This window comes from Microtus pennsylvanicus, chromosome 1, assembly GCF_037038515.1.
Source record: "Microtus pennsylvanicus isolate mMicPen1 chromosome 1, mMicPen1.hap1, whole genome shotgun sequence".
Taxonomy (NCBI): Eukaryota; Metazoa; Chordata; class Mammalia; order Rodentia; family Cricetidae; genus Microtus; species Microtus pennsylvanicus.
The window spans coordinates 210,718,185-210,735,300 of NC_134579.1; the positions used below are offsets into that span (position 1 = coordinate 210,718,185).

The 17,116-nt window shown below is 47.1% G+C and overlaps 1 protein-coding gene across 6 annotated transcripts in view; it reads left to right on the plus strand.

Annotated features, from left to right (window-relative positions):
• Arid1b (AT-rich interaction domain 1B) overlaps nt 1-17,116 on the plus strand; it is a 356,893-nt gene that overhangs the window by 326,781 nt on the left and 12,996 nt on the right. For all 6 annotated transcript variants that reach the window (XM_075950348.1, XM_075950347.1, XM_075950338.1 and 3 more), the window contains 5 exons: nt 573-731; nt 6,367-6,579; nt 8,251-8,455; nt 13,376-13,514; nt 13,719-13,891. In XM_075950348.1, the coding sequence (XP_075806463.1) occupies nt 573-731; nt 6,367-6,579; nt 8,251-8,455; nt 13,376-13,514; nt 13,719-13,891 (889 nt within the window). The remainder of the gene's footprint in view (nt 1-572; nt 732-6,366; nt 6,580-8,250; nt 8,456-13,375; nt 13,515-13,718; nt 13,892-17,116) is intronic.

Genomic DNA, 17,116 nt, shown 5'->3' on the forward strand with positions numbered 1-17,116 from the left:
TGCCACTTGTCTGCCGTCTTCCGCACCCCCACCCTGCTCCCCAGCTCCCCATGGTGTGTATCTGAAAGGGTGGAGACCTGGCTAAGAGATGCTGTTGGGGAAGCAAAGGATTTATTTATATTGCCTGGTGTGGGTACTTGGACCCATTTTCTCTGCATATAGTTCAGAGCTTCCTATTTTGGCTAACTCTGCAACAGCATTCTTACTGTTTGCTTCCCTGCCTTATTTCCTAAATAAGACAAATGGCTTTTTTTTTCTTTTTTTGCTTTCTTACTTTTTTGCATAAGATATATCCCATGCTTAGCATTCCATCTAAGCTTAAAGTAAGCTTGGTAGCTTTGTGGCCTTTCCAGCATCCAGCAAACTGACCAGCCATACTAAGAATGTTTCAGTACTCTGTTATATATGTTTTCGTGTGTGTTTGTGCATGTCTTTATATATACATTTGTGATATGTGTGTGTGTATGTACATGTATGTGTATATACACAATTCATCTGTTAAACTGAATGTACTTAATTGTTTTAAATAAAGTGTGTTGTACCTTTGTCATTTTTTTATTTCCCTACCGCAGGATAGCTACAGCTCTCAGGGCATCTCTCAGCCTCCGACCCCAGGCAACCTGCCAGTCCCTTCCCCGATGTCCCCCAGCTCTGCCAGCATCTCCTCCTTTCACGGAGACGAGAGTGACAGCATTAGCAGCCCAGGATGGCCCAAGACTCCGTCAAGCCCTGTAAGTGGCCCTGGTTGTTTGCCGTGGTTTTTGTATGGAGGGGTTTGGGGTAGTTAATTAATTAGACTTTAATGCTTGCCAGTTTGCTTTATAAGACTCTGTTGTTGATCCGTGAAAAAGCAGAAATTTATAAATCATTCATTACTAACAGCACATCTGAGTGTGTCATACTCTTTCTGGAGTTCTTAGCAGCTGTTCTCAGGTGGAACCCTTCCTCCACGTGGAGTGCACTCACTGGTGTTTTAGGGGCTCAGACACCGCCCTGGGGGTGCCTGCTGTGTGTGCCACTGAGGGCTTCTCTAAAGCCAGCTGCTGTCATTTACACGGAAACTAAAAGCAGCCAGGAGATAAATGACACATTTGACTCCTGGTTTAACTTTGTCATGGTTATTGTATCTAAAAAATTATTTCAAGGCTGTTTACCTGAAATAAATGAATAAATATTGCAACCAGGTACAGTGCGTTATAACAGCGGCCTGTTTCAGTTATAAATTGTGTGCCTGAAATGGCCAAAGTTATAGAAATGTTAGTGCATCTGAATTTTTAGGCTAAGCATGTGCATCTGTGTCAGTCGCTGACAAAGACAGGCGCTAACATTCTTGAGATAAGTGACAGCATTTGCTGTCTACATACCAGGAAATGCTCTTTTCACCTCCAAGTTGGGCCTTTATTCCTTCTAAAAATATTACCCTGTACCAATAAAAAAGTAATATGTTATTATAACCTTTTACTTTACATTCATATATAGGGAATCAAAAGATTTTTTTTAGAAACATGAAATAAGTTGTCAAGAAACGGAATTAACACGCTGACATCTGTAAGATACTACATTAAAGTGCCCAGCTCAGGAGAGCAGGTTGGAGGGAAGAAGACCCTGGCTGTGCAGGATCTGACAATCTAATCAAAACCCGAAAGGAGGCTGCCATTAATTACCCATCCACTGGGGTAAACATGTAGAGCCCGGCATGTTGAAGAGCTGGTGGCTGTAGCAAGCGTTTGTGGAACTCTGCTATAACCAGCGTTTGCCTTTTCAGAGCCAGGAAGGGCGCCCCGGGCATCCCCTTCCCTGAAGATGTGTTTCAGAGTGAGCCGTGGCCCACTTCCAGCCAGATCAGAGCAAGGGGGAGCTGGACCCCCTTGTTTTTAGGTGCTGTGCCATTGGCTTTGAGTCTCAGAAGGCAGCCAATACTGTGTGTTTGGGGGTTATTTTGTTTTTCAGTAAACCACCTTGGAATTTTTTTCTTCTTCCTTTTCCTTCCTTTCTCTCTCTTTGTAACAGGAAAAGCATATGAATTAACAATGCTAAATGAATGGGCAGAGTCCAGATACATTTACATAAACGTTTGCATATTGGCTCAGTTGTAGAAAATGGTAATGCTTAAAACTTAAGATAATAATTGAGAATAATTAGTGAAAATGAAGACCTTAATAGGCTGGGCACCATGAGAAAACACTTACTGTTGGTCCTGGAGTCACAGCTGACAGAGAGGCTGCTGTGTTCCAGCTTCCTGCTCAAGCTGCCCTTACCCAGCGATGCCCCTTACCCAGCGAGGCCCGTGCAGAATTCCTACCCCAGATTCTGTCTTCTAGCTGGACAGTGACCCAGGCCTATAATCTCAGACTGGGAGGCTAAGGCTAGAGAATCGTGTTTGAGTCTAGCCTCGGCTAAATAGCAAGCCCCACCTCAAAAAAATTAAATTTTATTTAAATGTAATAGAAAAGTAAACTAAAGTACTGACCCCATTTTCTGATGATTATACTTGAATTTTCTTAAAAACTCACTCACTTCTTTTTTTTATGCCGTAAATTGCTTTGTGTTTAAGAATCTGTTAGCAAACTTGTGGTTCCAGTGCTAACCAAGGACAAGAGAGGCTGTGTTTGTCCTGTGCTAGGCCCTCGCTGTGTGCTCTGCTGCGTGAGATGGGTATTCCGGAAGGGGAGTGCAGTGCAGGACCACGTGCCGTAGGGCTTCTGGTTGCTGCAGACGCCTGCAATTCAGGAGAAGTGAACTGCTCCTGCAGAGAGGCCGCTTCAGTTGGTGCTTGAAACCGGTCTCAAGTAGTGTCCCCAGAAAAGCTTTGCTAATAGCAGGCATGAGCCGGGCAAAATAACAGAACTGCCATGGTTGCTTTGACAGTGTGCTTTGGACCAACATTGCTTTGTTAGAAAACATTCTAAAATATAAATAAACATTTGTCCATACGCATACACATATACAGAGAACCAAGCATATGGCAAAGACTGCTGAAATGTAAATGTGCCTCAGAGGCTCAAGAAAACGCGTCTGAGCCGAATTAAACTGTATGCGAGGAAAGCGTGTGTGGCGCCATCAGAATATCTTGCTGTGATTTTTCAGCAGCGTCCATTCTTCCTGCTCCCCAAGGGATTCAGAACCTGGGATACAGTGTTCACAGCCCAGAAGCAGTTCCAGGTGGCCCTTGGACTCCTGCAAAAGATACAGGGTCTTCCTGAAGGCCCTTCCCACCATCGTAGGCAGTGTCTCCTCTGGGGGCCAGAGCAGTGGCTGCTCTTGCAGAGGACCTGGGTTTAGTCCCCAGTACTCAAAGATGCCTCACAACCATCTGCAACTCCGGTTCCAGAGGATCTAGCGCCCTCTTCTGGCCTCCATGGGCACTGTACACACAATACACATACATGTAGGCAATATACACATAAAATAAAAACAGATCTAAAAACTAGAAATTTCCTCAGATAGTCCTGCCAGCCAGTGTCTAGGAGAGAGGAAGAGCCGTGTTCATTGGCAGCAGGGAGCACACAGGTCCTCTGTTCTCCTAGTTCTCTCTCCAGACACTAACATCTTCCTTAGACACTGACACAACTCACAAGCAAGCCTTGGCCCAGAGAGGTGTCCACTGCTGCTCTCTCACCTGTGACCTCTCTGTGGCCACCACATTCGTGCCACACCTTTTGTCCAGTGCATATGCTATTTGTTGTTATAGTAACTAGTTGTTCATTCTTACCTGCGCACAGTCAGACTTTTACACAACTTTCTGTCATAGAACAGTGTGCATACCATTAGTGTGAAGGACGCTGTGCCGAGTAAGTGCATTCACAATTGCCAAGCTTGTGTCGGTGGGAGAGCCGCTGTCAGTGCACTGCAGAGCAGCAGGCTGCGCTCTAGACAGAGCACAGCAAAGGAGCCAGCCAGCATGTGACAGGAGAACTGAGCCTTGGTGTGGATTAGCCAGCAGGCCTTCTGGGAGATTGCCACGCAGGCACCTACATTTCTTGGGCGATGTGAAATGCTTTTGTCTGCATGGTAAAACAATTAAAAATGAAGCCGGGCAGTGGTGGCACACGCCTTTAATTCCAGTACTCTGGAGGTAGAGGCAGGTGGGTCTCTGTGAGTTCAAGACCAGCCTGGTCTACAAGAGCTAGTTCCAGGACAAGCTCCAAAGCTACAGGGAAGCCCTGTCTCAAAAAACAAAACAAAAAAACCATAAAAATGCCTTCGGGGAAGATGCAAAATTATCAATAACTATTACCTTTTATGCTTAAGAGATAGCTCAATGCTGGGAGTGCTTGCTGCACTCTTGGACCCATTTCAGGGCCCAGCACCCACACCCATGTTGTATGGCTCACAGCTACCTGTAACTCCAATTCCAGGTGATTCCTGCTCCCTTTGTTGACTCTGGACATCTGCATGCATACATACATGTTCACACACACACACAGGTGGAGACAGATACATATGAACACAAACATACACACGCACAATAAAAAAAAAAACCTGTGACGAACCACTCATTGCCCTTTCCTGATTATAAAGGAACAGATTAGAATAACACAGGTTGACAAACAAAGGTGACCAAGTTAAAATCTACACATGCAGACTCCCCCAGTATTTTAGGTCCGCTTCCAGCCCTAAGAATCCTCTCAGGCAGGGACAAACGCTGCTGTACACTGGTCCTCTGCTCATGCTCATGTCCTCAGGGAGGCACGCACTGGCCGGAAGTGGAGGCTGGGTTGTAACCTCCAGGTCATGGCAGAGCTGCTCAGGTCTTTCAGGGCCCCTTTAAACAACCTTCACTGTTCCTTAACAGCACCACCGGCAAACGTTGCCTCCCAGTTGCTCATGAGGGAATATATCTGACTATAGGGAAAGATGCTTTTCCCTCATGTTCTTATTTCATGATTTCATCTTTTAAAAGCACTGGGCTTATGTTTGAGTGACCCTTCCTAGAAGAAGCACAGCTCTCTGCCACCCTTTAGCAGCCACCTGCTAATGGCCTCCCGCTTTCCTGCAGGGTTGCTGGTGAACTTCCGCTGTCAGCTCTGTAGTTTCTTCTCTTAGTAAAATGAAAATAAAGTTTATAAAGGGTGCAATTCAAGAGCTTTTCATTTGGATATTATAAATGTATGTATATATATATATATATATATATATATATATATATCGGATACACACCCTAAAAGATCACACTGTTTGTTCCCAGCCACTTAGCCCCAAAATAATCACATAGAAATTGTATTAATTAAATCACTGCTTGGCCCCTTATCTCTAGCTTCTTATTGGTTAACTCTTACATATTAATTTAACCCATTTCTAGTAATCTGTGTGTGGCCACATGGCTGTGGCTTACCAGCTAAAGTTCTGTCCAACTCTGGTGGGGCTACATGGCTTCTCCCTGACTCTGCCTGCTTTCTCCCAGCATTCAGTTTAGTTTTCCCCACCTACCTATATTCCCTGTGCAGGCCCAAGACAGTCAGTTTATTAACTGATGGTATTTACAGCATACAGAGGGGAATCCCACATCACACTTGCTTCCCATTCTGACCATGTCAGCTGCCCTATTCAGTCATTCGGTACTGAGGACTGAATTTAGACCTTCCTAAATACCATCAATAATAAAATAAATAAATAAAATAATAAAATAAAAAAATAACATCACAGGCAGAATGGCCTGTAGAGGAAAGCTGCCACTTACCAAGCCTGGTGTGTGGTTTTTAGGACGCTAACCACACTGGGGTGCTTGTCTGATAACCCCTTGACCACACTGAGAGGCTCAGAACCCTTACCTAGGGAGAATTGGCTGCCCCGTGCCAGTTTTAGCTGCCCAATAGCTTACAAACACCAGCAGCTCGAAGCACACCTGTCTTGTCTGTGGTTTCTGTCCTGCACACTGCAGCAAGCACCAGGTGTCTATTCTGTCATGTGACCTAGTTTTCATAAGGACACGTATTAGTCATTCTTATTTGGAGGAAAAAGTGGGAATGTGTTACTGGAGGTGGGGGGACTTTATGGCATCAGACATGAGAAATTTGACCCCAGACCTTCCTTCTCTGGACTGCCAGTGTTTGGGTTCTCAGAAGCACATGAGACCTCATTGGAATCTTGCCTTTCGAGACTCGGTGCTTCTATCAGAGTTTATTTTACTTCGGTTTTTTGAGGTGTCAAAATGAAGAGTTTGGGCCCTTTTATTTGAAGTCAGTGTGTTATTTAAGAAAATGTATAATTTGTGCCTGAACTAGTAGCCTTTGTCCCTCGCCGTTGCAGGATAGTCATAGTCTTTAAATGTGTTTCTTGTGCTTATCGGTTCTCTGCTCTTTCCTCACCTTCTTCCCTCGCCCCACCCCGCTCCCCGTGCCCGCTGCCACCCACTTCTGGCGCTAGAAGTCCAGCTCTTCTTCCTCCACCACTGGGGAGAAGATCACAAAAGTGTACGAGCTGGGGAACGAGCCGGAGAGGAAGCTGTGGGTCGACCGCTACCTGACCTTCATGGAAGAGAGGGGTTCCCCAGTGTCCAGTCTTCCCGCAGTGGGCAAGAAGCCCCTGGACCTGTTTCGCCTCTACGTCTGCGTCAAAGAGATTGGCGGTCTGGCGCAGGTGAGAACGCTCAGCCGAGCAAGTGTGCAGAAGGCCTTTGCATGGCTTCTTTGGGATGCTTCATTTTTGTTTCGTTTTTTTTTTCACAGAAGAGAAGCTAAGCCTGTAGGAAGGTCACCTTCCCAGGACCCTGTGGTGGCTGGAGAGGGCTAGGATCCCTGACTCTCCTCCCACTTGTGTGGTCTTGGTTTCCTCATCTGTACCAGATCGCTAGCGTTTTTCCCCCAGCAGCTCTAGAATTTTCTGGAATCTGCTACAGATTCATAGTAAACACTCCAGAAGTGTTTTAGAAATGACTAAATTCATCATGAGGATCAGATAAAAAAATCAAATTCACTATTTTAATTCAAACTGAGTCTAATGGGGCACACCTGTAATTCCATACTTGGAGACAGGAGGACCAGGAGTCCAGGGCCAGCCACAGTGTCACTGAGGTTTCTGTGTCTCAGTTCTGTGGTTCTGGGAGTTACAGGACAAACCTTTGTTCTTGGCCTTCCCTTCAGTTACCTGCCCCCCCCCCCCCACTGAGGCCTAGGATAGACCCATTAGAACCTATCCTAACCATGCTGAGTTGTGTGTCACAGTCCACGTCACGTGCTGGATGGACCACCTCTCCTCCCTCTCCCTAGGAGCCCTGCCCCTCCCTTTCTGCTCTGTCTCCCCTAAATGCAAATCACCAAGATAAAGAGCAACTCGAATCCACTCATGCAGGGTCTGTGCAGCTCTGCTGCTATAGCTCATATGGGACTGGGGCCTGTTGTTGCTGTCAGATGTGTTTATTGTGACTGTTGAGCACTAAATGAATGCACGTCAGGAGCCTTGTGCTACAGTTTGGATCCAGATGACCATCGCAAGCCACCCGACATAGCACACATCAAAAGGCACAAGCCTCCATCTTCCCTGAGCTATTTCTGTGTCTTTATGTTTTATTCATGCCTTTATCATTTCACAACCCATTCCTGGATAGGAACAAAAAAGTTGAAGCCATGCCCCCACCATCCTCTCTTGGAGGGCTGATTTCTTCAGCCTCATGTAATAAGCCCCGGAGGACACACACAAACCTGTGCCCCAGACACTAAGCTCCTGGCCAACACTCCAGCCAGGGAGCAGTAGCCCTGCTCTAGATAACTTCCTGTGTCCATCCCTCAGGGAGCCTCAGTGAGAGCTCAATGGAAGGATGTAGCCAGGGGCCCAGGGCACATCCGGTGGATACTGGAAGGGAACATTATTTTTTCATCCAAGTATAGTGCTGTTATTATTGTTAGTGTTAGGCACCCTTTTAAAGATGGTGGGGATAGGTGTATGGGCGTGCGCGCACGCGCGCGCGCGCGCGTGTGTGTGTGTGTGTGTGTGTGTGTGTGTGTGTGTGTGTTGGGGGTGGGGGCTCCATTCATTCCTGGGACTCAGGAATCCGGAAGCTCTTATACAAATCTCTAGGAGATGGAGCAGGCAGAAGACCCCAGCAAGTGGGCTTTTATGTAGCCATCGGCAGGTTCCTTAATGGCTTTATAACTGTAATGCTGTCTGTGTGCTGCTGAGTGGGAGTGATGAGCATTGGTTAAAAGAGGCAAATTGAAAAAAGGAAGCCAAGACATTAAGTGCTTGTTTGTCTCCTGGCTTTAAACAAGCCACTTTGCTGCAAACCAACGATCCTGCCCATTTTTTTGCTAGGTTAATAAAAACAAGAAGTGGCGTGAGCTGGCAACCAACCTAAATGTTGGCACTTCAAGCAGCGCGGCTAGTTCCCTGAAAAAGCAGTATATTCAGTACCTGTTCGCCTTTGAGTGCAAAATTGAGCGTGGGGAGGAGCCCCCGCCAGAAGTCTTCAGCACAGGGGATGCCAAGAAACAGCCCAAGCTGCAGCCGCCATCTCCTGGTAAGTGACAGCTGGCTGAGCCAGACCCCAGGCCTGAGATGCAGGGCTGCCCTTTGCTGCCCTTCGCGTCAGACACAGAAGGCAGTACTCCCTGCCGCTCCTCTTCACCAGAGTCGACCTTCAAATCCTGGGCCACATACCTTTGTTTCTAATACAAGGATTTACAAATATTCCATCCAGCCCTAGTCAGAGTAAACACCCACATGAACCCATTCTGCTATCTTACAGCCCCAGTGCTGCCACCTTCAGGCCCAATGGCTGGCTTGCACCACCTCTTCTGTCTGGGCCACTCAGATTTGTACTTTAAAAAAAAAAAAAAAAGTAAGATTGGACATAGTTTCTGCTGTTTCCTGTTCAGCAGGTTCTTACCTGGAAGGAGTCCCTGCCGTATGGTGGAAAAGGCCCTTGCGTGCCGTCATGAGGCAACTCCTTGCCCCTCCACCCACGCTGTTGGTTATGGGCCATGCTTTTCAGCTCTCCCTTTGGCCTTCGTCCCCCCATAGACTTTCACGTGTGAAATTAGCAAACACTGTGTGCTGATAACTCCTGCATTAGAGACAGGAAGACACTGGCCTCCTGCTCACTCAGGAAAGTCCCACCATTCCTGGTTTCTGGTCACCGGTCGGTCATCAGACATCACATGGAAGCCTAGGTACCCTTCAGCACTGTGGGCAGGCTTCCAGTTGCTGCACGAGGTGGAGACTGCGCTGATCCAGCAAATGGCCGGCCCTGAAGCTAGCTGACAGCCATGTTTCTCAAGCATGTACACTTCTGTATCCTTATTTTATCTTCACATCAGCCCTGGATGCAGGAGCAATTTAAATGTCCCTGAGATAAAGTCTCAGAACCCCAAACCACACAGTGAGGGTGCAAGAGCCTGTTTTGGGCTGCTTGACCACATGTTGTTCACTGAGCCCTCCAGACAGCCCAGCCTAGATGGGAATGCCTTTGAAGCAGGCCTCGTGTTTACATCTAGAAGCGCCAGGAAGAACTCTGTTCGCTTCTAGTGATTCTCTGGCTACTGTCGGCATTGCTAAGCTGCTACTCTTGGCTGTGAAGAGGTCTACGGCCAGCCGTGCAATACCCTGCCCATCCCTAGATGTAGGCCTGCCAGGTGGAAAAACCCTCCCCTGCAGCCTCACCCTTAATGATCCGAACTTTCACCATTCTGGGTGTACCTGAGTACTGGACAGTCTAATTTTAAAACCCACACAACATTACATTCAGTTCACAGAATGAAAGAAGCTGCCCACGAACTGCGCTTAGACTATTTTGCCAAAATAAAGCCTCAGTGGGGTGCAGAGTCCAGAGCAGTAATATCTGCAAAGATCTAAAGATGCATTTTATTCGTGAGGAAAGAAGTCGTGTCCCTGAATGGCCTACACTTGTGTAGAGAATAGCTCTCCCAGCATGCCTCAGCCTCAGTACAGGAGGCCCTGCCGGGGTACAGACCCTGCAGAAAGTGGAGGCCTGTTCCCTCGAAAGCCAGCATTTCTCTTTCCCCAGCTTAAACCACTGCCTCTGTGGCAACATTATCCTTTCAGCTGCACAAAGGAGCGTGGCTTGGGCAAGCATTCTTGGTCCAGATGGAGCCAGGGTCCTGCTGTGATGTGGGGATTTAAGAGCAAAGCTGCATCCCAGAGAATGCATGCCCTGGGCTCCGGACCACACAGAGCCCATCCAGGGGACAGTGAGCACCAGTAGCCTGGCTTATGGCCAGGTCTGTGTGACAGCCCTACATGCATTAGATGGCCTCCTTGGCTCCAGACCCTTGTTGAGATGGTTGAAGAAAGTTATTCCTGTGCCAGGATATTTTCTTGATCTCGCTAAAACTTCCATGCCAGCACATGCAGGCAAACTAAAGCAAAGATTTCTAATGAATATTCTAGCTTGTTCTCCCACCCGCCACCGGGTCAATTATTCCTAAATCATATATCTGTGTTCTGAGAGGATTCCAAATTTTGGGTCTCTGGCCAGTTTTAATTGACTGTGGCTTTATGAGTCTAAAGCTGAGTTCAGTCAAACCTCGGAGGCTTGTCCCCTTAGCCTCTGCAGCTGCATCCTCCAGACAGACACTCTGCAGACAGATGCACCCCTTGAACTCCGTCAGGGCCTTGGCATGAAGTCTGCATGTCTAAGGTGCCAATGGGATCCTCACACTGAACTTCTCAAAGTTGGTGGAAGTTTAGTCAACAGCAGGTGGCCCCAGCAGACTTGGGGAACTGGAGCTGAGGAGTGGGGCAGGCGGAGACAAGGAAATGCCATTCAGCTAGTGAGTTTGTAACCCAAAACCCATCTGTCTCTGCTGGCAGGTCGCTGACTGCATTTCTGTCATTAGCTGACAAGTGATGTCACAAAACCTGTCGTGGTTCCAACTAGGGAATCCTCAGAGGAAGACGAATGAGAGAGGGGCCGCAGTAACAAAGGTGCCCTCTGGGTGACCTCAAGTCACTAGAACAGGGACACATCAGCTGTTCTTCTCACACTGTTCCCCGCACCCCCTCCCACCAGAACTGGGGCACCGGGTTCATGCTGTGTAAATTATCTTCCCAGCCAGGAGCCTGGCTGTTCCCCTCTGAAGTGTGTGAACGCACTTAACCTTCAGTAACCTTTCCATTGTTTACTTTAGAGCATACATTTGTAGCTTCTGGCAAAAGGTAGGGATATCCTAGAGAGCCAGCAGCCTTCTCCGCTAATGGAGTTGCGAGAGGGTGTATTCATTTTCTTTTCCTGAAAGGAAAAACACTGGCAGGAAAGGAGAATTTTTTTCTTTGTTTGTTTTTTATTAGCTATAAATGTGACTGCTCTATAAATAAGGTCATTCTAGCATCACAGCAGGCTGCGAGCCGTATTTCCAGGGAAGTGATGGAAGCGTTGATAGGACTGGCCGTGTCCTAAAAGGCTCCTTGCTCACTCCTTGCCGCCTGCCTTCTTAGTGCACATTTCCAGAGTGAAGTGCTTGTTAGTTAGCTTTTCTCCCTCCACGAGGAAGGAGTCGGCTTGGATCCTGAAGCCACCCCTAAGTCACCCTGAGCCCCACATACACTGTGGGCAGCCAGTCAGGCCGAGGGACTGGGCAGCCCCATCTGACAGATAACCAAGGCTTGCTAAGAACAAGTCCAGAGGAAACCTTCCCACATCACCTGCCCCTGCTCTTCTCGCTGTGCCCTGTCTATTCTCTATCCCCTCTGTCCTCCCCTTTCAGTCTGGTCTTGTCTGCTGGCCGTGTTCGGTCTACTTCTGCCTTGGCCCTGGGCTCTTCCAGATGCCTGTCTGTTCTCTCATTCTCATGTCTCCAATAAAAACTTTAATCAGATCACAGAGAGGTCGTTTGAGCAGTTTCTTTACATACATACATACATACATACATACATACATACATACATACATGCAGTTTCTCTTGCGTACATAGCAATGCCCACTTTTCCCATTTCTGACACCTTCGTTAAGAAATGGCTTAGGACTTCTTTACCCCCCATTTCCTCTGAACTAAAACAAGCACTGGAGCGAAGCTTGCCCCCTCCTCCACAGGAGAGCAAGTGTCATTTCCCACATGCTGGCAGTCTGCAGTGCTCAATCCCAGGCAGTTGTGCAGACGCCGTAAAGATGGGGTTGTGTGGCCTTTGTCAGTTGGCTACACTGCGGGTTCATCTGTTGAAAAGGGCCTAGATGCACCAGACACAGATTCCCCCGATTGTTCCTGTCTCATGGATACATGGAGCCAACATCTATGTTCCTGTCTGATGGAGACATGGAGCCAACATCTATGTTCCTGTCTGATGGAGACATGGAGCCAACATCTATGTTCCTGTCTGATGGATACGTGGAGCCAACATCTATGTTCCTGTCTGATGGAGACATGGAGCCAACATCTATGTTCCTGTCTGATGGAGACATGGAGCCAACATCTATGTTCCTGTCTGATAGATACGTGGAGCCAACATCTATGTTCCTGTCTGATGGATACGTGGAGCCAACATCTATCTATTGAACATCTAGCATGCTAAAGACTACGGTAGATGATGGAGTGGGCAAGGTTAAATAATAACCCACTTGAGTTCTGAAAGGGCTCCCTTCCAAATGCTGTGACTCTCAAGTAACTGTGGTGGAAACAGTCTCAGAAGGCCAGCAGCAGGATTGAAGAACTAACCGCAAGCCAGCCTGATGTGCATCTGCAATAACAAATCTTACAGCTCAAATGAGTGTTTTTAATGATAGAGCATAGGTGTTCAACTGTTGAAAAGATATTAAAATAGCGTAAGGTGCCTTGTTAACCTACATAACCACTTAGAGCTGCAAACATGCCCTGCTGCGCTGCAGAACCCGTGTTCTGAAGCACTTTATTACAGACCGTCAGACTGATGTGCCAAAATTCTCGTCCCATTTCTCCTTTATTTACATGTAGAGTATTTCCAACAACGCTGAGTTAAACAATTTTCTGCCTAAAGCCTTCTTTTTCTTAGACTCCTTTTCCCCGGGATAAATACCCCAGGAAGCAATTACCCAGTCAAACGTATAACTATATTTTATGGCTCACAAATGAAGTATGTTTCTAAATCGTTTATTCCGAAATATTCCTTTTCTGGCTGATGGGGGTAGAACTCAGAGCAGAGCATTTGTCTTAGCATGTGAGCCCTGTCTTCCACCCTTGGAATACGCATGCTCGCTCGCTCGCTCGCTCTCGCGCTCGCTCGCTCTCTCTCTCTCTCTCTCTCTCTCTCTCTCTCTCTCTCTCTGCGCCCCTCCCTCCCTCTCTCATTCCATCCCCTTAATAAAAGCAACATATAAGTGACTGATTTTACTACATTGTTGCTATGTTTCCAAAAATGCCTTCCTTCTAATCCTTTCATATACATGGCTGTCAAATTACTCTACTCAATAACTCTAGCTTCTTCCCTTATTTTCTTTGACCACTGCCAGCTAACTCAGGATCCTTACAAGGCCCACAGACTCCACAGTCAACTGGCAGCAATTCGATGGCAGAAGTTCCCGGTGACCTGAAGCCACCAACCCCAGCATCTACCCCTCATGGACAGATGACCCCCATGCAAAGTGGAAGGTATGTTCCGGGGACTCTGAGATGTAGACTCAGGTTTTATTTTGTTTTTGGAGGACACCTAATAGAAAACAGTGTTGTTCCCTGGTTAGTTTTTACTAGTTTAGTGCTGCTAGTTTTAGCATGTAATAGTGGTTTATTTCTCAAGCTCAGTGTGTGTAGCTCGTGCTGCGGGGTCATTCAGCCTTCATCTTTTGCATCTTTCAGGAGCAGTACAATCAGTGTGCACGACCCATTCTCAGACGTGGGTGATGCGGCATACCCAAAACGGAACTCCATGACTCCAAATGCTCCGTACCAGCAGGGCATGAGCATGCCAGACATGATGGGCAGGATGCCCTACGAGCCCAACAAGGACCCCTTCAGTGGAATGAGAAAAGGTACAGAGAGCGGAGTTTCTGCATGGACATGGTCCAGAAGGCTTTCTTCACATCTGAGTGCCTGCCATTTAGTAGCTCAGCCTCACTTCCTTGCTTAAGCTATAGCTGTAGAAAAACATAGCTTCTACGTGTCTTGCTTGCCTCATCTAGAAATGGCGACAGTGGTAGAGCCTGGGTGTGCTGTAAGGGGTGAGTCCATGCATAAGAGCCAGTGGAAGAACCATGGACTCCATGGTCAGGAGGTGCTCCCGCTCCATCATCAGCATCGTGTTAGCGTGTGCTGGGTACTGTGTACTGTGCCTGTGGCTCTTACATAGCTCTTGACGGACTTAACAAACTTAGAGGGAGAAGCACAGAGGCCGTGATTGAAGAAAAAAGCAACAGGAAAGCTTGGACATGCAGTGATGTTGTATGAATGCATCAGAGGAGGGCAAAGGTCCTGACCTGGAACTCTGTGTAGACCAGGCTGGCCTCAAACTCACAGAGATCCACCTGCCTCTGCCTCCCGGGTGCTGGGATTAAAAACGTGTGCATACCAGCTGTGAGTTTTGTGATAGCCATAAGTGGAGTGATGCATGAAGCTCCAGCTTGGTGTTGATGAGTATTATGGACTATAAAAACATAACATAAGAATCTCAACATCTGTAGCATTGGGTGTGTACTAGCAAGCAAATGAGATTTAGAATATTTCAAACATATTTCAGAGATCAGTTGCATAAAGCAAGATAAACTGTGATTTTTCCTTTCAAGAGTCTTGGGGCTACTTCTAAATACAGGTTTTCAGAATATACAATAAATCAAATAACCTTGAGATAGAAAGACCTGTTAGCAGTATCTGGATTTTAGTGGTGTGAGAAGAGTTTTTGGGTCCATATCCCACTTTTAGACTCTAGACATGTAACAATAACATGGAAAAACCAATCTGTGTTTGGGGTGGGACCTCTGTGCCCCTCCTCCCTGTGGAGGTAGCCATCGGGGAAGGCACTTTCCACACAGACAGGAGGGCCTGGATTTGGATCTCCAGCAAGCACATAAAAGCTGAGAGTGGTGGAGATACCCTCAGCTCCAGCTCTGTGGGGCCGAGACTGGAGGATCCCCAGACTTTGCTGGACACCCAGCCTAGCCGAGTTCTTGAGCCCTACATTCAGTAAGAAAGCTCATCTCAAGAGTAAGATGGGGACTAGAGGGGACTTAGCTCCATGTGGGTGTGCACCTGTGCATATGCACAAACTGGATTTGTGCAGTTAGGGGAGCAAGCAGAGAGCTGTGCTGCTGGAGAGTAATACGTCTTCATCAGCCACGTGTTCATAGATAAATGGCTCGATCCTTTTATATTCAGCTCGCCTCCTGCCCCATAGCATTGGGGCAGAAACGCAGTCCACGGGAAAGATTGTCCTCCATCTCTAATTTGTTGTAAGTAATATTTTCTATTCTTCACTTTGCCTTCTTCTACCACTCAGACCAATTTGGTCAGTGGAAGCACTGTTGGTGGCGTCGCTATCATTGGCCTGTGACTCGGTGGTACAGTGAGTCAGTCTGGTCTTAGGACCCTTAGCCTGTGGAGGCGGCTGTGCCTGTGCACCACCAACCTCCAACCCGCTTGTATCCTTTCTCTCTGAAGCTCTGGCCATGGTACCCAGTGCCTGAGCATCTGTTAACATCCAAACACACAGCTGTGCTTCATCTTTAACTAGACCCTGGTGCTGGAGCACTGGCCGGGCCATTTTCTCCCATTTTGCTCATACAAAACAGTTGTTGAAATAAGCTGTTCCTGTGATTGTGGCAGTGTCTCCATGAGATGGAAGATGGATTTTTGAGTCAAAGAATAGAAATGAAGTATCTCTGTCATCTTTCATGATATTGCAAACTGCCCCAACTGCTCTGACTTCAGTCAGCACAACTTCCCTGTGTCTCAGGACTGTGTATCAGGGACATAACTGACATCGACAGTCTTTGCTAGGATCCAGCTAGAGTCTGGGACCTTCCTATGTAGTTTCTAGGGTACCCTTGTCATGCCGTCACACAGTGGAAGTATGTTCCAAGAAGATTGCTTGCATCCATTCTCCTGATCCTGTTGGTCAGCCCCAGCCATGTCACCCAGCCCAGTGTCCTTATAGGGAAGGGAACTTCATGGGCTGTGAACACACATAGATGTGCTCTGTGTGTGCCAGGGGGCGGCTGCCCACATCAGGGACCGGCAGAAGTCGCAGCGGTTACAGGCACTGGTGGGAGTGTGCAGGTGTGTGGGCCCCGCTTACTAAGCTGATTCTTAACCAGCCACCGGAACATCTGCCAATCAGATCGTGACTTAAATTTCTACAGTGAGGCCACACGTCGGTCACATGCTGAGTGACAATTTAGTTTCCTTTTTCTGTGAATGGCTTTTTCTTGTTTTTGACTTACCATCTTTTGTTGGTGTTGTTGTTGATTTTTTTAAGATGTCTTTGTGTATTAGGGAATTAAACTACTTTACTTTAATTATGACACTTGACTTCTGTCTGTCTCTATCTTTCCATCTATAAAATGGAACATAATTCTCAAAACTGGTTCTACCACAAGTTGCTGTGAACTCAGACAGAGAGAAGGTGGAGACTGTGATATTCCTGCATTGGCCTCAGCCCTTGTGGCTGGTCTACGGTGTGACAGTATTGATTCAGAAATCTTCAGTCAGCTTTGCTTCACTTAGACATAGCTGTCAGAGTCATTAAACATTAAAATGTTTCAAATACTTGCAGGAAGTGATGGCCTTAATACTGCTTTCTTCAGGCTCTGAGCTGATGCTCATTTGCATATGCAACATCTTTGGTGGTCTGCTTTTTGACAGAAATAAGTCAGGGCTCGTCCCATCTTCAACTTTCCTGTTTTCTTTTTTTTAAAATATAAATATGTATGTATGTTCAAACTAATGTAAGTGCTTCCAAAGGCCAGAAGGGAGCCTCAGATCTCCATAGAGTTACAGGCCATAGTGAAACACCAGGCACTGTAGATGCTGGGAACTGAACTCCGGTCCAGCAAGGGCTATAGCCAGTGAGCCATGTCTCCAGCCCCTTGAGCTCTTGTGAATGCATGTTTATGGCAAGGGTTTCTGGCTTTCCCTTATAGAAGTGGGAACTGCTTTAAATACATGTTATATGTCTTGTTTACAGTCCCTTCATGAGCTGGTATCACGTTGTTCTACAGACAGTAGTCAACATAAGCATTAGTAGCTTCTGCATCACTGCATAG